This window comes from Orycteropus afer, unplaced genomic scaffold (assembly GCF_000298275.1).
Source record: "Orycteropus afer afer isolate SDZICR_OR568_19922 unplaced genomic scaffold, OryAfe1.0 scaffold00010, whole genome shotgun sequence".
NCBI lineage: Eukaryota > Metazoa > Chordata > Mammalia > Tubulidentata > Orycteropodidae > Orycteropus > Orycteropus afer.
The window spans coordinates 12,180,861-12,202,832 of record NW_006921597.1 but is presented as its reverse complement, the minus strand read 5'-3'; the positions used below and the strand labels follow the sequence as shown (position 1 = coordinate 12,202,832).

At 36.0% G+C, this 21,972-nt stretch overlaps 1 protein-coding gene across 1 annotated transcript in view; it reads right to left on the bottom strand.

The window, feature by feature from the left end:
* Positions 1-1,317: 1,317 nt before the first annotated feature.
* The window catches only part of TRIM33 (tripartite motif containing 33), a 179,926-nt gene continuing 159,271 nt past the window's right edge, over positions 1,318-21,972 (bottom strand). Inside the window, exons 12-20 of the mRNA XM_007948924.2 lie at positions 17,704-17,836; positions 16,377-16,440; positions 12,703-12,862; positions 10,926-11,275; positions 8,360-8,483; positions 4,811-4,885; positions 3,037-3,189; positions 1,610-1,660; positions 1,318-1,530 (exon numbers count right to left, since the gene is read on the bottom strand). Coding sequence (XP_007947115.1) covers positions 1,318-1,530; positions 1,610-1,660; positions 3,037-3,189; positions 4,811-4,885; positions 8,360-8,483; positions 10,926-11,275; positions 12,703-12,862; positions 16,377-16,440; positions 17,704-17,836 — 1,323 coding nt within the window. The remainder of the gene's footprint in view (positions 1,531-1,609; positions 1,661-3,036; positions 3,190-4,810; positions 4,886-8,359; positions 8,484-10,925; positions 11,276-12,702; positions 12,863-16,376; positions 16,441-17,703; positions 17,837-21,972) is intronic.

The window sequence follows — 21,972 nt, the reverse complement described above, 5'->3', positions numbered from 1 at the left end:
AGGTCTCTTCTAGGTCCTTTAGGCCCCCAGTCCATGCAAATGTCCCACTTTGTGGACGGATGAGTAATCTAACCCCACCGGGTTTATTTTAATATGTTGATATTTCAATAATAAGCTGCTTCTGAAGATTTTTTTTTTGAGAAGTCTGTTCTCTATTAAAATAAGATAGAACCTCAAAATATGAATGTGAACATTAGAAATAGACAGCATATATTACAAATCCATTCTTGATAGGAACATTAGTAAGAATACACATTAGCTTAAAAAACAGGCTCAGCAAATGTTGCTGATCTGCCAGAAGTTTTTAGTTCACTATTTACAAATAAGACAAAGTGAAATACAGAAAATTTTACACATTTGGTAGTTGACAGATTACTGTTTGCCAATAGTGGTCTATCAGAAAACTGATATGAAGGAAGACTGGATAAGAGCCAGTTGTCACCTTCTCAAGCAAATTTAAATGTACAGAAAACTAGATTAATTTTAAAACAAACATTCTGCCTTTCATGAGAATAACTGTATGATCTGATGATTTGATTGGGAAGTACAATTATGTGGAAGTGTTTTCTGGAAATTACTACTATAAGTGTACATGATCCACGACTGAAACATTATCGTATTTATTTCAACCACACCTTGTTGACTTCTTAAGTTCAACTGACGATTAAAATTGATTAAATGATGATCAATGGTCAATGGTCATGTTTCTTAGACCCTAAGAATGTGTAGAAAATTAAACTACTGTTGAGCCCTTTAAACCAATATAAAAGCTAAGGCCCAACAGCATCAAATTGAAAAACAAAGTTAATGGTATGATTCAATGAACATCTGAACTGACATTAAAGTGGCATCTGAGCTATTTTTATTTTAAGTAGAAAACAATGCAGTATGTAATGTGTGTGGAGGGGGAGGCATAAAAGTTGTTTTAATAACTGTGCACTCTAGTTCAGAGATAAATTATCAAGGGACACGACCCTCGCGTTTTTACTAGTACATCCAGTATCCTGCACCAATCAATACCACATGATCAACATCTGTCCATCTCTAATAATCAGAGAACTACCCTCTTTAATAACAAAAGCCTTCACATCATTTCCCTTTTACCTTTTGATTTCACTTTTAAAGTTGCAAAGTAAATTCTTTCCCCCTTTTATGACAAGAATGTTTCTGTCCACTATTTAAATCTAATACTGTGTAAAAGCTATCAGCTTCAAGAAGGTGGCCATGGTAGGCAATATATTCCAGCAACACTTAAATGAAAGGTTTTTTCCTTTTCCTTCTTTTCTTTTTAAACAAGTGATCTGAGTCCATGTCATTTTACTTTATATGTACTGGTCTCTCATCTGACTTTAGGCGTTTTCTGCGAGGCTGTATAAAGTCTTCATCAGAGTCCTCAGTTACCTCGCCATCATCCTCTTCCTGATCAAACTCTGGCAAAGGTGCGAAGGTCCTGTCTGAGTAGATCTCTGTGAGTTTATCTTCAAAGTACAATGCAACTGCTTTCCCTGCCTGAGCTACTTCTGAATCGGCCTGCAAGCAAAAGATAGGAATATTCACCGATTGGTAATGCATATTCCTTCACCAAGTTTGCATGGTCTGAAAAGCTTACCTTCAAATTAATCTCTTGTGTTTCTGCATAAACTTGAACAACTTTCATCATCTAAAAAGGATACCAGAGTCAAAAAAAAAGGGAAATTATAATCCTTTCTAAGTTATGAGACTGTATAGGATTGGTGACCAAAGTCAGCCACACTAGGGAGAACAAATTGCTATGCCCAAGTTAACTGCTTTCTAAAATTTACAGAACATGGAACCACTTTCTTTACAAAGATCTGTTACTATAGCTACTGTGAAACCTCAGTAATTGTCTTAAATTCTGAATTCTGAGGAGAATGTGAACAGAAATTGTTCTGTGTACTTCATTTGAGAAATAGTTTTTGTGAAATAAATGTTATTTAAACTGTCAGACCTTCAACAAATCAGTTAATCAGAATTTTATCTATTGTCAGTATGTTAATAAAAAATTATTTAACTCTTACTAAAGCAGGTAAAACAGGGCTTCTTCTTAACAAATGCCAGCTCTAGTTCATGAAAACATATTTAGTTGGACATAATCTAGGAATGTACTTTGTAATTTTATATTCAAATTAATGAGATATTACTGTATCTTCTGTGACATATTACTGTCCTCAAGGTTTGCTAGAAAGGTGACTAGGTATTTCACCTTATAAGGTTTTTGGTTTTTTATTTTTTAATTTAAAAAGCCATCTAGATGTTTCCAGCATAATTCAATTATGATTTAATAGTCACATGCATCTAAATTTCATTAGCAATAAAAAATTTTTGATATTAATCTTTTAAAGATTCTGTGGATTCTCATTAAATTCCATGTTCTTCTCTTACAATGAAAATCTTTTTAACAATAAGAGACTTTATTTTATCCCAAAGATAACAAAAACAATTTCCTTGAAAGAAGTATGTATCACACTTTTTCTCAAGGTATAGGATTGTTTGCCCTTATCTTCAAAATAATACATAATCAAAGTTAATAAAAATCATATTGCTGAGATCAGAAAACTCATTATTATATACTCTAGGCTTCTATCCAAGATGACCCACAAGAGATTAGTTTATGATTTTAGGGTTCTACACTTATATGGCCAGTAATAATAAAATCTGAAGACACAGGTACAGGTACAACCAAACTCTTTATGTATCCAAAATGCAGGCTATTTATACTATTTTCCACAAAATATATTTTAACTACAACTTTCCATATTTATCCCAAGCCTCAACTCATTTAGGAAGGGATATTCAAAGATATTCTTAAAATTATATTTAAGTACATACTCTAGATTATACAGAGTAATAAAGTTTTGGGATCCATGGGTACAATCAAATTTTACTTTGAACGGACTGAGGCCAAAAGAAAAAAAAAAATTTTTTTTCACTCAAGTGAGAAACATACTTTGGTAGGAAGAACAAAACAAGCAAAGAAACTAACAACCCAGGACTATAGTTTGGAAGCTAACATACTTCATTAAACCTTTCACAGTTCTTGAAGATCAAACGGACATCAGCCACAAAGTCATCTGGGATTTGGTAGTGTTGGGAATGTTTCTTCTGAAGCTTCTTTTTCACGGTGGATAAATCCATTGGTTTCTTTATAATTTTATAGTAGTTTGGTATCTAAAAAAAATAAATAAAGATAAATAAGAGCTCCCAAAAATTGCTAAACCTTTTCATTGGAAAATGTATAGAATATTAATTTCAGGAAAAAAGTGTGTATTGATTATTGAGGCAGCTGCTTGAAAATCTGGGATACAGTAAACATACTTTAAATCTTCTGTCCAACCTTATTATGGAAATTACATTTTATTCAGAGTATGTTTCAATGATTAATGAAAGTTCCCAAAGTCCTATCTATAATAAAAAGCAGATTTGAAAGCATTTTACTTATGACCCCTAGATAGTTTTAAAAATAAAGGGGGGGAGGGAATTACAAAGTGTATTAACATTATAATTAAAATATGATGGCTTTTAGAGGACATAACTTTGTAACAGAAACTCTAGACAAAGCAACAGAGGGAGAAAGACTGTCATAACTTCAAGAGTAAAATTTCTATTAACTATTTACTGATCATGCTGGGGACCACTCTCTTTGCCAAAAATTCCTACCCTTGGGATATAATTGAACACAACAAAGCTAATTTAGTCTATGAAAAGAAAACATTTGAAAGTTATTTTCTAACATGAAGTACCTGAATAAGAAGACTAGACAAACTTTCTAGAATCAGATGACTACTATTTGTACAAAACATCCTCTACTGGGTCTAGACTCTTTGTTTTAAAATTTCATTTCTCAGCCTTCCTGGTACACAGACCTATGACCATTTAATATTCTATAACATACCTGCTATTCAATAGTATCTTATTCAACAAGCGATGGCTAGCAAATAAAATGTGTGTAGCATACATTCTCATCTCACTTATGAGGGAGGCACTGACCACCTCTGATCTTGATTTTATTACAGGATTTTAGAGCCTATATTCCTTACAAAAGTCACCTTAGAGATAAACAAAAGCAATGACTTGAAAATTTTACCCAATCTTTTCTCAAACTTTACTGTTCATGTTAGAGGGTTTGTGAAGGTGGATTTAATATCAAAGGATCAATTTTAATTTTACACTTTTATTTAAATGTATACTTTGACAAAGACTATTTTCTTCCCAATGAACAGAGCCTAGAATCATAGAACTGGAATCTCAGAAATAGTTTAGTCCAATACTCCCACTTTACAGTTTAAAAAGTAGAGGCAGAAATTGTGTAATTGCCCCAAATTTATAAAGTTTGTTAATGGCAGAAATCAAAGAAAAGAACTTAAATTTTCTTCTGACTCCTAAGTCAATATTTTTCCATTATACCTGTTTGTCTTAGTAAAAGGACATGAAAACTAAATTACTATAAAGTATTATAATTACAAAGTATTACAGTAACAAAATCCTCAAAAACCAACTGTTAAGTTTAATAAATGAATCTCTTATTTAGCCCTAATACAACTTCTGATTACTAGTAAGTGCTTACTATGTTATCATGTACTATGTAAAAATACTTTATACACTTATTAATCCTCAGAATAATGCAATCAGATAAAAAATAGTATTAAAAAAGAAAACTGAGTCTCAAAGAAGTTAAAAGAGTTTACCCAAAAGCTTGAGTTTTAACATAAACAGTGTGAGGCCAGAGCCCAAACTCTTAAATATCACACCAGACTTCATCACCAGGGAGCTACTGGAGTAAACAACTCACCGAAGCAGGAACTGGTTCTTGGAATTCAATACTTAATTCATGGCAATAGAGGTAAAGCAGAAGACGTTCACATTTCTGGCCCCCCCCAAAAAAAAAGAAATAAGAGGTAAAGCAGAAGATGTTCACATTTCTGGCCCCCCCCAAAAAAAAGGAAAACACATGAAATATTTTTTCTCCTAGTAAGATATTCTTGAGAAGAACTCCATCACTACAACGTATTATCCCAATAAACTAAACATAAAGCCTCCTATATATTAACTATCCAAATAAATATATACATGCAAAACCACCTCGCTTCTCATTCTATTTTAAGACTATCTGCTGTTTTACTTTAAATGAACATAACCTGCTGCCATGAAGTTGATTCCAGGACAGAGTGTTTTCAAATCTGTAAATCTTTACGGAAGCAGTCTGCCTCATCTTTCTCCCATGGAGTGGCTGGTGCATTCAAACCACCAAATGTGGCATTTAGCAGCCAAATGCTTTAACCACTGCACCACCCGAACACCTTATCAAAGATAGGTGTTCTATTTATTCTAACCTGATAACTAAGATAATTTATCTACTATTAACTCCTGATTATTTATTTATACAAATGGCAAAGAGTCATAAAAGCACTGTGCACTTTGTGCAGAAGAAGCTAGTGATCTATAAATGATTACTTCTGATCCTCATTTTAACTCCTTGAGGCAGGCAGGACAAGTGTTATTATCCTTATTATGTTGTTAATCTTGTTTTCAAATGATTCCACTCAGGTTCAAAAGTAAATACAAAATGTCCACCTCTTCTCAATCTAGAATATTTGTATACAATCAGAAGTAAACCGAAATACATTTCACATTTAGTTTTGTGTTTGTTTATACTTCATTTAATATAAATCTGTACATGCTAAATACATAACTTCACACTTGACAATAAAAGGAATTTGCAAGTACATACATCAGGTTAGAACCAAACAAACAGTATTTCTACATATGTATTTGTACGTGCTGTAACAATGTCCATATATGTAACAGAGCTAACAAGGGGCAAAGTTATGAAAACTTCTTAGGCATAACCAATTACCATGAGGGAGGGAGATGGTGGACCTGTAGGCTCAGGACCAGTCTCAGGGGTCATCAAGCTCAACTGGCATAACATACTACACAAAAATATTGTTCTACATCCTACTTTGGTGAGTAACAACTGAGGTCTTAAAAGCTTGCAAGCGGCCATCTAGATGCAACAATGGGTCTCTCCTCGTCCAAAGCAAAGAAGAATGAAGAAAACCAAAGAAGAATGGAAACAATTAGTCTAAGTGGACCATGAGACCCTCAGTCTACATGACCTTGAGACCAGAAGAACTAGATGGTGCCCAGCTACCACTGTCAACAACTCAGAAAGGGATCTGTACAGGAGATCCTGGATAGAGGAGGAGAATAATATGGAATAAAACTCGAAAGTCAAAAAAAAAGGACTAGGTTTTCTAATCTGATACAGCCTGGTAAGACCCCCAAGACTATGGCTCCTGGTAACCCTTCAGGTCTGGAACTGAACTCACCTTCATGGCTTCCAGCCCAACAATAGGCATATAGGGTGAATATTTACATCAGGTAGATACATTCCTTAGAACCATCAATCATGGGAGAACAGAAGGGCAGTATTTGTACAAGATAACAGCTCAAAGGGTAGGAATGCGCAGGAAAAAAAAGGCACAGGGAAGAGGTAACTATAGGAAGGAAGTGGGAAGAGAGCTGCTACATTGTTGCAGTCAATGTCATGAAACAAAATGTGTACGAACTGCTGTATAGAAAATGATTTTGCTCTGTATAAACTTTCACCCAAATCATAATTTAAAAAAAAAAAAAAAAGATTAGAGCCAAAACACTCTGATAACCACAGAACTACATGAAAGATATTTTGTGTCTTTGGAAAGCAAACTACAATAGTCCCTTGATATCCACAGGGGACAGGGTTCAGGACCCCCGCAAACACCAAAATCTGTGAATGCTCAAGTCCCTCATATAAAATGGCACTGTATTCACATATAACCTATGCACATTCTCCTCTATACTTTAAATCATCTCTAAACCAAAACCAAACTCACTGCTGTCAAGTTGGGTCCAACTCATAGCAACCCCTCCTTGGGTTTCTGAGGCAGGAGCACTATGGAAGTAGATTGCCCAACCTTCCTTCCGAGAAGTGGCTGGTGTATTTGAACCGCCAGCCTTCTGGTTAGGAGTCAAATGTCTTAGGCACTATGCCACCAGAGCTCCCTAAATCACCTCTAGATTACTTATAATACCTTATACAATGTACTTATAATACTTATAATACCTTATACAATGTAGGAGCTCTGGTAGTCTAGTGCCTAAGGCACTTGACTACTAACTTGCTTCCTTCAGAAGGAAGGTTGGGCAATCTACTTCCATAGTGATATTGCCTTGGCAACCCAAGGAGTGGTCGCTATAAGTCGGGTCCGACTCGATGGCACATAACAACAACAACAACATACAATGTACACTATGTAAGCAGCATTTACTCCTTTTTAGCTTTTGAGGGATTGCTGTGACCACTTAACTGCTTCCCCCCCACCCTTGCCCCAGTATTTTCTATCCAGAGTTGGTTGAATCTACAGATAATGGAACCCATGGATATGGAGGGCTAACTGTACTTTCTCAGGAGAAACTACTTTAATTCAAATTCTCTACAGAATTATTCTATTTACTTTATTTCACAAAATGACTCCATATAAAGAAAGTAAGAATATATCATTACAATGATGTTTTAAAAGAAAACATCAGAAACATCAGAATGTTATCAGTCATTTCATAGATCATTTATAGACCAAATTCAGAAAATTAGTACCATAGGTACATAAACATATTCATGTAAATTCTAAGCTTAAAATTCTGGCTGCAGAGTCTAACTTGTGCATTCATTCATTCCACAAATGCCTAGAAAACACAAAATGAAGTAAGGAGATGATCTTGGAATTTTTTTTTTTTTAATATGACTAGAAGCTATTAGAAGATTTTAAAAGAGACACTCATTTATATTTTTTAAAGAAACTTCTATATGGTACAGAATGTAAGGGGGCAAGATTAGAAGCTGGTATACTAGTTAAGAGATTATGACAATAGTCAGATGAGAAATTATGAATGCTGTTCTAGGGTGGTAATGGTGGAGGAAAGTTTAAAAATGGTTGGCATGATAATCATTCTTGATTCTTTTCTTTCTAATAGGTTTCTGGCATGAGCAACAGGGATGAATGGTGGTGCCATTTAATGATGGGAACTATGGAGGAGGTTAGTCACCATGTTGGTATTTGCCTGGTTTTTATTTTTTAATGGAGAAGACTGAAAATCAAGATTTTATAGTTGGGACATGTTAAGTTTGAAGCTGGAAATAAGAGTCTTGAGCTCATGGCTAGATAAACAGATTTTTGAAAATCATCAACATGTCAGATGGTGAGATTAAAATATTAAAATTTATCAAGTTACATTAAAGAAAAACACTACAGACAGAGACCTACACAATCCATAACAAATCAACTTAATGAACACTTACCCTTTGGTCCACGGGGCTTAACCCCTGTGCAGTCTTCCCCTTCTTACTATGTTGTAAATTATCACAATCATATTCAACTTCTGGTTTCCCAATATCTCTGCAAAATGTGCATATCCAGTCCCCACTAAACATGGAAATAGGCAGTTAGTCCATATAATTATAACAAAACCTGCTTTAGAGGAACCTTGCTCCCTGGAGTTGAGCCTCCAGTTGTTTTCTTAGGTTCCAGTTTTTGGGAAAAAGAAGGTTCTATTCTTGTAAAACCTCACAAGGTGAAGCTGAGTAGTAAGAACCCCCCCATATTTTTCAGTCATCCTTCAAATGAGTTATCTCCTAGAAAGCATTATAAAAATGGTGCCTCTGGCAATAAAAGGGGGTCTCTTCCTGGCACAAAGCTGATATTCGGTCCTTGTGGCATAAGACCAATTCTCTGTGACCCCAAAACTAACATCACATGGACCCAATTAAAAATCGAAATTAAATACAGATGATACATAATATATGGTGACATATTATAAACATATATGATATATGATTATATATAATATATATAGGATGTGAGTTCTTCAGGTATCTTGTACTCTTGGCATGTATTAAACATAAATTCTTTTTTCTCATGACCAGTCAAAAGCCTAAACAATACACACACACACACCCCTGAAAGTACATGCACTGTTCATTTTTTAACTCTTAAGTCTCTATAATTTGTTTGCATCAGGATTTCTACTAAACTGTTGTTGTTGTTGTTATTTGCCATCGAGTCGGCCCCGACTCATAGCGACCCTTCCTTGGGTTTCCAAGGCAGTATCACTACGGAAGTAGGATTGCCCAACCTTCCTTCTGAGGAGTGCTTCAAATTCACTCATTCATATTGGTTCTCTCTCAGACCATCACTCCCAAAAAATATATAAAATATTTTTATGTAAGTAACATAACTAAAAATATGTATGTATAATAATAAGTCTAAGGATGATACTAACTAATCGATCTGTGTCAACAGTTTATAGTTCTCTCCAAAACATTCTGCGTTTAAGATAAAGCATTCAGTGCTGAAATCCTGACATTCCAGCATATGTCACTACCCAAAGGAAAGTATGAAGTGTCTCTATTTCAAAATTAAAATGTCAACCTTTCATTTTCTAAAAGAGAAAAGAAAAAGAAGGTCCTTGTTCTATCCCTGCTAAAAGCCTGTATCTCTTAAGTTTTAGTCTAAAATTAAATATAATTCTTCATGAAAACATTCTAGCACTGTTTATATCTACCAGTTTTCTAATGCAAAAGGTTGAATCTTTCAAAAAGAGTAGCATTGTTTAATTAAAATCATTGGTTCTCAGGCAGCTGAGAGGAAATTTTTTTTTTTAATCTACAGGCAGAAAGAAGCTTCATTTTCCCTCAAGAACCCGTCTACTTTCACTTAAAAAAAAAAAAAAAATGGGGGAGTGGGGAGAGGGTAGGATGGTGTTTAAAAGAAAGAAATGTAACTCCACTGTTTAATATTCACCAAGATCAATCTGAGATGACAGTATATGAACATAAAATGCAAAATGTTAACTGGAAGTAATCCAGAGGTCTTCTAATCCAAACCCTACCCCTTTTAGAGGAAGAAACTAATCCCTGAAAAACAGTGACTCATCCAAGCTCTTTAAGTTAGTTCAATACAGAATTACAACCAGAATACCAGCCCAGTATACTTCCTCCACTTTAGTAGCTGGTGGTATCAGCTTATCCTCGGTGCTTTCCACCAATCAGTATTTTAATGCTTGAAACCTCCTTCAGCTGTCATCAGGTCAAAATAGCTGGAGAACAACGTTCATATTTTCCCCAAATCTCTTAATAAGTTTTACTCCAAGTTTTTCTCATTTAAATAAGGAATTCAGTAACTGTTCATTCCAAAGTTAATACCTGAGAGATAGTCCCACTAGCTTATTTTAGAAAAGCCCTGAGCAATCTGTATACAGACCATCACTACCAATTAACTCTTTTTAGTGGTCCAGAGCAAACTATTCCTTAAAGGACAGGGGAAAAAAAAACCATCATCAATTTCCAAGACATTGAAGTTATTCTTAAAAAGTACTTGGTTGTTTTGTTTTTGTCTTTTAATAGCATTTTGAGAGATTTTCAACTTTACAGAAGTTAATTTGTGCTAAGTGGTATTCATAAACCACACCATTATCACAGACCCTATATTAAGATTAATGGTTATAAATTTGAAAAGTCAGCTTTAGAAGTAAATGAACTAATGTTCGCCAACATTCCAGAGTTCCCTTGTCCCTCATAATTTAAAAGTTTTATTTCAATTATACCTTACATTGAGTATAAATTGAACACCAGGAGATAAAGTCTATTCTTTATCATTAACATGGCACTCAGATCTTAAAAATTTTATTACCTAGCTGTCATTTTTCTGAAGATATTGCCAAAGGAATAACAGACCTCTTGTTTTGTATGAATAGTATGCATTGGTTAAGAAGACCACCATCTGTCCTGAATAACTTTCTGCTATATTTTTAAGCTTATAAAAGTAAACCCCAAAATAGAAATAATTGATTAGTGAATTCACTGTTACCTTGGAAAGCTAAGAAGTGTTGGAACATGGCAAGTTAGATGAAAGACCTTTGGACATTTTTCACAGCACAAGAGATCCCCTCCATTTTGGCAGACAGCACACCAGTCTTCATTTGGGTCATCATCTTTGCTGTTGCCATCTCCTCCAATCCTTGCTGACCTGTGCATAAGGCTTCGAACTGGGGATTTTCCATTAACAAGACTGCTGAGCCCTGACTGTTTGCAGCTTTCACTCATATCCGTAGGTTCAGTTTTCACATGGTTTTCCAAGCTTGCTAACGCATCCAACTCACTCTCTAGATGCAGGTTGGTTGAGAGAGGTGGTGTCAAGCTACTCTCGGGACTGCTCAACTAAAATAAAACAATGACACATTCTTGAAGAATCATTTAATCCTTACTGTATGCAGTATGTGTACATACATGTATGTGTACTTAAAAGTTATATCAATATGTATACAAATATACTGATATAACTTTTTAAAATTAATTTGTAAATCATATTATTAGTGACATAAAGGAGTAAAACCAAACCCACTGCCACTAAGTTGATTCCAACTCACAGCAACCCTATAGGACAGAGTAGAACTGCCCCACAGGAATTTCCAAGGCTGTAAATCTTTACAGAAACAGGATGCCTCATCTTTCTCCTGTGGAGTGGCTGGTGGGTTGAAACCACTGAACTTTCGGTTAGCAGGAGAATGCCTCAGCCACTGTACCACAGAGCTCTTAAAGGAATGAAAGTAACTCTAAAATTATTTAGACATGATAACATATGATTTTAAAGGTCCAGTCTCTGTAATATTGGTTCCCTTAGATAATAAGGACATTAATTAAATCTTTACGCATATGGACTGGGAAGTAGCATATAGTAACACTTTTCCTACAGAGAGTTGCCTATGTCATATTATTTTTCACACAGAATCTGCTGCATAATGTTTGAGAAGCCTTTGAATATATTCTTTTAATCACTAACATGCCAATAACGTAGGAAGATCATGAAAATAAATCTTTCACCACCTTTTTACACCCAGTTTTTATGGGAGTACATTCTAAATCAAGTTCTGGGTAGAGAGATAACACTGTTGGAAGAACAAGGAAACTCTGATGTCTCCAGCTCTCTGTATCTATATATACTGAGCTGAATATATTAATATAATGAGTTGAAATCCCAAGTGCCAACCATGTGGAAAATGAGCACACCCTGAGCAGGAAGGAAAAAAACAAGATGGAATTTCAAACAACGACTTTATTTTAAATTATAAAAATTAATAAATGTTCCAATTGAGGAACTCTATAATGGTTAATAATTCATAAACCAAAAGTCAATCTTCCCCATCACAAAACTCTTTGATCATTAAACTTCTTCTTTCATGTTTACAACCCTGATCCTGAACTCATAGGTCCAGGATAGCCAAGGATCTTCTTTGCCTGAGATTTACTCTAACTATTAAGATGACTAATCAATTCACAACAAAAAAAAGAACCAAATTTAGCATCATGGCAAAAATATTCACTGTTACAAATTCAACAATAATTGCCAATGAGTGATTAATACAATTAAGTCTTTTATTTCTTATTAATTAGGACTGTGTCTAAGGCAAAAAAAAAAAAAAAAAGGGTGAGGTAGAAAAAGGGACAGTAGGTAGTTTGTGCCAGGCATGGAAGTTTAAAAATAAATAAATGTCCCCAGAACCACTATTTAATCTAACAGACTCAGAGATGGAAGAATCACTTAAGTGATCTCCCTAAATCCCTACCAGACTCACATGAGAACTTACCATGCAGGCACTCCTCCTGCCATCCTCCGTCTTTTCTTGTTTCACAGCTCCTGAGAAGCTACATATCTCATCCTCAGTCCCAGGTTCTTGCTTGACCTTCACTTGATCAGATTTGAAACCAAGACTTGTCTTCTCAGCAGTTCTCCCTGATGACCCACAGCTAATAAACAATAAATAAATACCACGTATGTTTGAATAGATGGCATATATAAAAATAATTATATAAAAAGCAATGTTCATTAAGATGAAGACAATAGACAATTTATTAACCTTGCAGAAGATGAGGACAATTCATGATACAGTAGAAAAAAATATAGTATAAGCTTAGCTTCATACTCTTTAAACTATGTATCAAAATTTCAAAAGATTTTAAAAATACATGTTATGACCTAAGGCATTTACAGTAAATCATGTAAGGAGTCTAGTAACTAAACAGTCATTCTCCCAGGCCAGCAGAATAGACTGCTTCTCTTTACAAAACTAGTTCTCAACTTTTCTTTACCCACAAACATCTGAGAACAAACATCCATAATAGCGGTTAATGAAACCTTTTCAGAGAAGATTATTTTGACTTTTAGGGGCAGGAGATCGGGGAAAGGAGAAGAGGAGTAGCAAATAACCGAACATCCTTAGGTAATGTGATGGTTAATGCTTGGCTAGGCTGTGATTCTCAGTGGTTTCGCAGATACTATGTAATCATCTTCCATTTTGTATGTGATATAAGCAGCCAATCAGCTGAAGGGGAATCTCCTTGTTGGTATAGCCTGCTTCCAGTATGTAAACAATGTTCTAGCAGATCTTACACTCATTTTTAACTCTGAATACTTCTTGTCACCTAACTTCCTACTCCTGAAACATAAGCCTGCCGAAGTCTCTGGCTGGCCTCCAGATAGGCAGATTTTGGATTCACCAACTCTCGTATCCTCATGAGCCAGCAGAGTCCTCCAGCCTGCTTGCTATCTGGTCTGCAGATGTGGGGACTGTCGGGCCCTACAAACACGTGAACCACCAGAGGTCTTTAGACTGTGCCTGACCCAAAGATTTGGGACTTGCTAGCCCCCACAACTGTGTGAGCCATTTCCTTGGAGTAAATTTTCCAATATACATATTTTTGCATGCTATACTGGTTTTAGGAGCTCTCGTAGCATAGTGCCTAAGGCACTTGACTGCTAAACAGAAGGCTGGTGGTTCAAACCCACCAGCCACTCCTCACAGAAGGAAGGAAGGTTGAGCAATCTTACTTCCACAGTGATATCACCTCAGAAACCCAAGGAAGAGTCGCTGTGAGTCAGGTCTGACTCGACGTCACAAAACAACAACAATAATACTGGTTTTGTTCCTCTAGCGTACCCAGACCAAGTCAGATAATGACAGGATAACAGGAAAGGTACATGACTAATCAGTTCTCTCTAGAGCACAAAGTAAAACTGCTGTCAAAAGAAGTGAATAACTGTTAAGACTGTACCGCTACTGGAATGAACAACTTTTTTCACTCAATCTGTACTGCTGTTCTAAATATACCGATTATTTACTTGAAATATGATTATAAAGGCAAGCAAGTATTTAGCAGGACCAGTATTCAATATGTAGCTACATACACACACACACACACACACACAAAATCATGTTTTTAAATAAAATCTCTCTTGCATCATGCTTAATTATTCAAATTAAAGAGTAAAATACAGTCAACATTTTATCTTAAATTACACACAAATGCCCCTCTTTCTTGGTTCTGTCCACTAAAAAGGCCTAGAAACAATGACTAATTCAGCAGCAATGAGTGACCCTACTGCAAAATGATTATGTCCAAACCAGGGCTTTAAACCTGTCCATTCATAGCCAATGCAGCAAAATTGGAACAGACACGAATTTGTAAAAAGTGACTGTATCAGAACGGGAAAATGTAACAGGCTGAAGTCCCGGAATGGGACACTAAGAAGAGGCATAGCAAGCCCTTTTGAGAACCTGATGTAGGAGACTGGATTGTGACTAGGACCATGGAGAGTGATACAAATTCAAAGTGGCATAGTCAGCTGCCATCTTTGAGCCAGGCACTGCTTTTTCCAACCTTGCTGGTAGAGAGATTTGGGTGCTATGCAACACACAGCCTGCCCTTGTTTTCTAAGGACAAGATTATGTTTCTAGCCAGTCATCGATATGTAATATTTTCCATTCTGATATACCCATATTTTACAAATTTGGGTCCTTCCAGTTTCACTTTGTTGACCAAGAGTGAACCAGGAAGAACTGGTTTGAAGCCCTGCTCTAACCACCACTACACCTTGCTAACATGACCAGGATTTCAAGGAGACATGGATTATTCCAGGTTTGAGGCAGGAGATACATAGACAAACCTGGAATACTTTTTCATACTAGAAAACAAAGAAGCTTTCAAAGACTACTGGGATTTTATCAGAAGGATTAAGAATACTCAACACAATTATTTTTGAAATTAATTTTTCCATAAAATAGACTATGGGGCCAATTTGAAAAACTTGTAAAAGGTCAAAGCTGAAACAATTTAGGTATCAACAAAAATAACATCTGTAATGGATTAAACAAGATAAAGTATTTAAATATCTGAATTCATGCGGATAACAAAAATAATAAAACTCATTTGTCACCCTTGGAAGATACTGGGAACCAAGATATTATCATGAAAACAGGTAAATAAAAAGGAAAAACAAAAAATCAAGTATTTATATTGCCTTGCTGGTGGCATAGTGCCTAAGGCATTTGACTGCTAACCAGAAGGCTGGCGGTTCAAACTCACCAACCACTCCTCGGAAGAAAGGATGGGCAATCTAGTTTTGTAGTGATATCGCCTCGGAAACCCAAGGAGGGGTCGCTACGAGTCAGATCCGACTCCATGGCAGTGCTTGCGTTTTGCATTCTAGCCAAACAGTAAATGATAGGAATGAACTCTTTAAAGTACTCTAAATGAATCATTAATAAAGAAGAAATGACATACTAATGAAAGTATCATTTTTCAACCACTGACAAAATAAAGGTCTAGTCAATGATCATCAATTGTGTCTATCACATAAAGACAATCAGAAACACACACTATCATAATGAAGTATTCTTGCTTTGTCTTTCCCAAAATCAACCCCAAGTCTGATCAAACCTCTTTATATAAATGTCAATGTACAGAAAATACAGGAGACAATATATTTAAGTGATAAGATAGGGACATGGGGAAAATTCTATAGGACAAACTATTACTTTTCTTTAACACATCAACTGAAAGGGAAAAGATCTGATGTAAATATATCAGCTGAAGGCAATGTATACAGCTTACCTAAATCTATTTCAAACAAAACACTTTGTTAAATAAAAAAAGAGTAACTGAATCTTTACTGATATTAAAGTTAATTTCCTTACGTGTGATAACGGTTCTGTGGTTATGTATTTTTTAAATCCTTACCTTTAAATGATAATACTCTTAAGTAGTAATAAATAAAGTAACAAAATAATCTGAAATTTGCTTCAAAATATTCCAGAGCAGAAGTATATGGGTAGACACATAGAAGGAATAATATTGGCCATAACGTGGTAATTGCTGAAACCAGGTGGTTAATTATATGGTGGGTTCATTATAATATTTCACCTTTTCCATAATAAAAATAAAAAAGTATTAGTAATCAATCAATTATCAATGTAATACTCACCTGCCTCGACTGCCAGTACTGGAGGTACTTGGGGGTCTCACAGGTGTGTGAGAATTAGATAAACCTGAATAAATAAAAATAAATATCAATATGTATAATAATCGGAATTCTACCTCATTACAAAATTTAATCATTATAACTCAATCAGCAATTCTTCGTAATGAGATCTACTCCTTAAGTCAGGATGGCATGTATAACCATTGGCAGACATCAACCAGTTTGCTCTCAGCTAAGGCCAAACTCTACTTCAGAATCCTGCTCAGAGCAACACTATCCAATCAGTGAAAATTGTCAGATAAAGAGAAAGCCCTCCTCTGCTGTCATATGGTTAAAATATCATACTTAACCCACTGCCATCAAGTCAATTCCAACTCACAATAACCCTACAGGAAGAGCAGAAGTGCTCCATAGGGTTTCCACTGCTGCGCAGATCTTTACAGAAGCCAACTGTCCCATCTTTCTCCCACAAAGAAGTTGGTGGGTTCCAACTGCTGACCTTCTGGTTAGCAGCCATAGGCTTTAACCACACCACCACCAAAGCTCCTTTATCATACTTAGATTTCCACTAATTATTCTTTCCTTTAGGAGTCCTAGAATAATTCCATTAAAGCTCAAAACTTCCATGGCTTAAAAATACATTAATGATGCATCTCACCCAAAACCTACATTTAAATTGAAATTATTCTTCCTTTAGAAATTATCAGGTGATCTGTTTCAATGAGAAATATCATTTAACCTACATCAGCAAAATATATTCCATAACTATTTCTGAATTACCAATCTGTCTGGAACTGCTTCAATCATCCAATCATAAGAGTTCCAACTGAATCACCTGGCAATAGGGTTAACAAGACAACTTGGATTTTGGAAAGAAACTATATCTAATGGACATGATTAGTCAAATTTCAATAGCTACCAGTAAATATAAGGTTTTGTATTATTCTTTTGTTTTTAAACAGTGTTTTTAAAAGCGTTACTTTACAAAGTGTTTTAAAGTCAGGTGGAATAAACTAACCAGCTGTGTTGTAAAAAATACGACAAGGGGAGTATATGTATACACAAATCCAGTAAAGAGGGTGAAAATAGGCTGGTGGGGGTGAGATGGGAGGAGTACTTTATATTTCTGAACAGTGTAGATTACAGATATATATTTTTAATACAACTTCTAAGTAGCTGAAGACTGCCAACAGTACTTAAACCAAAATAATTAGAGCAATTGGAAAAACTATTATCTGATACTAAAAGATACATATTTTTTAGGTGTTAAAAAAAATGAGGTACTACTACGCCACCAGAGCTCCTAAAAAAATGAGGTAGTTTGCTTTACCTGATGATCCAGGAGACAGGGCAGAGGGTCCTGGGGAGGGATTCATGGTGCTTGTAGGTTGTAGGGGTAAGTGGCTGCCTGAGATATATCTGCTTAGTAGATTATCTAAACTACTTGAACCAGCATCTTCCAACTGAAAAAAAAGCAAAAATAAATTTATTCTGATTAAAGCAATTTCATATGTGTCACCATTTATATTCATAATTTATTAATGAGCTAAGATTATACAATATCAAATTCAACTTAAATGTTGTTTTCTTAGGCGCTCAAGGACCCACAGAATATAATGTTTATATAAATTTTAATTAATTTTATTCAACCATTAATACCCAGCTGCTCAAAAAAAAAAAAAAAAATCAATGATCCACTAAATCTTTTATGCTCTACCCTAAAAATTGCTCCAACATATCATGACACTTTTGTCTTTCCCCAAAACTGCTGCAGCACCCATTTATCAGTATCTTGCCTCCAGTCTCTTTCCCTCTATTTCAATGTACACAGTCTACCAGAGTCATTCACCTAAACAGAAATCTGATCATGTAAATTAACTCGCTTTAAAACTTTAGTTAAGTTCTTATAAGCAGAGAAAAGCCCTTACTGTAATATAAAAGGCCCCTTTAACACTCAAATAAAAGGGGCAAGCAAGAGGAGGGGTGAGGCTTTTTCTGATTTAGAGGCAGTAAGATAAAGTCAGAGAACTTGGCACTATGACTTTTGGGCTGATATCCAATTTGAATAACCAGTTTTCCTAAACTTTAAAACATCCTGCCTGCATCGCAGAACTGTGATGATTAAATGAGAAAATATTTGTTAAGAACAGTTAGTATTTAAATATGAAAATTATCTTATATTTTACACTATTCTATATGAGAGAATTGTCCTTGCTACATAATTGCTAATATTTTGCTTACTGAGTTCCCTGTATCCACACTTACCCCTTTTCAACTTTCTCTCCCTCTAGAGCCATTATTTTTTCATTCAAATCTACTTCTGGTTCTAGACAAAAACTGAAAACATGCATTTACTTCTTACTCTCTCTTCCTCTCAAAATTCCACTGATTTTCATAATTATAAAACAGGAAAAAAGGACATCAAAGCAGAAATATTGGAGAAAACTCAAAGTAGAAGTGACTTGACAAAAAAATGATCTGAGTAAAACAGCTCAAAACAAATCACAGGCAAGGGAAGATACTCCTAAAAAGTAAATATACCAATTTTCTCATCAAAGCCCTTAAAACACCCCAAGGAAAGAGACATGAAGGGCTGTCTTCGTGTTTTCCACACAAGTGGATGCTGTGGACCTGCTGCAAAGACAAAGGATCTTAGTAGCTATGCCTCTACTCTGTTGGCCATGGACTCACTCATAAGCTTTAACTGCAGGTGACTCCTTAGCTGTAACTGAAGTCAACTAGAGGGTTTGTGAAGAGAAGAGAGCTAATGTGAGTCACCTCCATTAAGTGGGGCTGCATCCCACCTAAAATAGAACAGGGAGGCGGGTTGTTACATATGGTTCAATATAGGCATGAAAATCCCATGTTACGGACCTCTATCCACACTGCTTTTATACTCTCCATCTACAATTTATATCTCTAGCCAAACAGACATCCCCAAGGCTGAAAGAACAGACCAGGTTAGGAAGAAGTAAACAGATAGTATATAAAAAGGGCTTCCTGGCTCCATTAGAACTTCCAACAGTGAAATGCTAGCTGAAGCTTTCATTTCCAGTTTTCACTAAACATGGGCAAGAGTACGATGAACAAAGTTAAATTCATTTATTGATTAAACCAGTATTTTTTTGAGCATCTCCTGTGTCAAGCATTGTTCCTAGTGATATACCAGTTCATCAAAGTCCCTTAATACAGGCGGCTTACACTACTAGTTGTTTCCCCAGATGTATTCGTCCCTACCTCTGGACACACAGGTACTCAGCTACACATTATATTTCCTAACCTCCTTTACACTAGCTGTGGCTGTGTGACTAAGGTATTGCCAACAGAAGGTGAATAAAACTGATCTGTACAATTTTCAAATCACTTGGTTAAAAGAAATCTGTCAAGGACTTCCACTCTACTCCACTGAGCTGGAAGTCAGAGATAACTACCATTCAGATCAGGACAATGCACTAGGGCAGGGGTCTGCATACTTCTTTTCTAAAGAGCCAGATAGTAAATATTTAGGCTTTCTGGGCCACATACAGTCCACTCACCAGAAAAAAAAAAAAAAGCCCTCACTGCCACTGAGTCAGATCCGACTCATAGCAACACTTCCTTCAGTTTCTGAGGCAGTATCTCTATGGAAGTAGATTGCCCAATCTTCCTTCTGAGAGTGCCTGGTGGGTTTGAACCACCAGCCTTCTGGTTAGTAGTCAACTGCCTTAGGCACTATGCCACCACAGCTCCTGGTCCACTCACATATTCTCTTTTCTTAATTCCTTTAAACATGTTTTAAAAAAAATCCTTAGCTTGAGGTCCATATATAAAGAGTCTGTAGGCCAACTGGCCTTAGTTTACCAAAAGGGGATGGTGAAGAAACAAAATGGAATCTGAGTCTCAGAATAACTGCATGTAATACATGATGTTTTATGTAAATAAGGAGCCCTAATAGTGCAGTGGTTAAGCACTCGGCTGCTGACAAAAAGGTCAGTGGTTCAAACCCACCAACTGTTCCATGGGAGAAAGATGAATGCTTCCATAAATATTTATAGACTTGGAAACCCTATGGAACTGTTCTACTCTGTCTTATAGGGCCACTAAGAGTTGGAATCAACTCAATGGCAGTGGATGGTGGGTGGTTATGTAAATAATTTCTGTGAATTAAAAGGCATAAGACAGTTCCAATAAAAAAGTGAGCAAAAGATTTACACAGATAACTTACACAGGAAATAAAAATAATCAATGAAATCCATTCATTGGGAAGAGTATCTTCAGTAAGTCGTACGGAGAAAAACAAATTTCTACATGTAGAAGATAAATCAAATCCAAGCCTCATACCATATACAAAAACTAATACAAAATGGATGAAGGACCTCAATGTGAAAACTAACATAAAATCCTTAAAAGAGAATGTAGGGGTGAAGCTGTGGGACCTAGCTTTTAGCAATGAGCTATCAGATATGGCAAGAAAAACAAAAGGAGCAAAAGATTAAGTAAATGGGACCTTATAAAAGTTACTTTTGTTCAGGCAAGCATTTTATCACACAAAATGAAAACAAAAGCTACATGCTGGAAGAAAATGTGCAGGAACCATATATTCAACAAAGGTCTAATATACAAAATGTATAATATTACAAAAACAGAAAAACAAACAACCCAATGAGAAAATGGACAAAGGACTTGAACAGATATTTCACTTAAGAGGATATTCAAATGGCCAACAAGCACATAAAAAGATGGTCATCGTTATTAGCCACTGTTTGACTTCAATTCATAGCAACATCATGTGAGAGTGTAACTGTCCATAGAGTTGTCTAGGCTATAATCTTTATAGGAGCAGATTGTCAGGTCTTTCTCAGGGAAGTGGGGAAGAGGGGGAAAAGGCCCACTGGGTAGATTCAAGTACCCAGGTGCCCTGCTAGAGGGACATGGAGGCACCATCTTCTGACCTCCTCTAACCACACAAGAGGAAGACGGAATCATTATCAGCAGCCCAAGGCCTGTTCTTATGAGACCAGACATGCTGCCACCCTCCAGCTCTCTTACTAACTTTGACACCAATCATTCCTCCCACACACCCACCACCTCTCTGTTGGGTTTGATAATTCGCTGCAGGGGCCACATAGAACTCACAGATTATGGGGTTTATTAGGGAAGCAACAGGCTACAATTCAAGTTCAGGAACACACTCAGTCTCTCTCAGCCAGCCATCTCTCTCTCAGCAGCAGTGCATCTCTCTCAGCAAGTACTTCTCTCTCAGCTGGGAGTGAGAGAGACTCCTTCTGCCTCTAGCAGGGCTCCTTCTGAGCCTGGCAGAGTGGCCAAAACCAACCAATCTCAACATCAGAGTTCTACACACCTGAGAGAGAGCAAACTTCCCAGATGATTACTTCATGCTGCGGCCACAGAAATATCCCAGGTGGATAACTTTAACAATCAGGTACTCAGTTGCTAACAGCAAAGTAGGAGTTAAAAAACTATGGCTAGAAAAGTCGTATCGTGTAATTTACTACACCACATGTTCCCATGGGTTGTTTAATGGCTAATTAAATTGATTCCATAGGACAGAGCAGAATTGCCCCGCCCCCCAAGGTTTCCAAGGGAGCTCTGGTAGCAT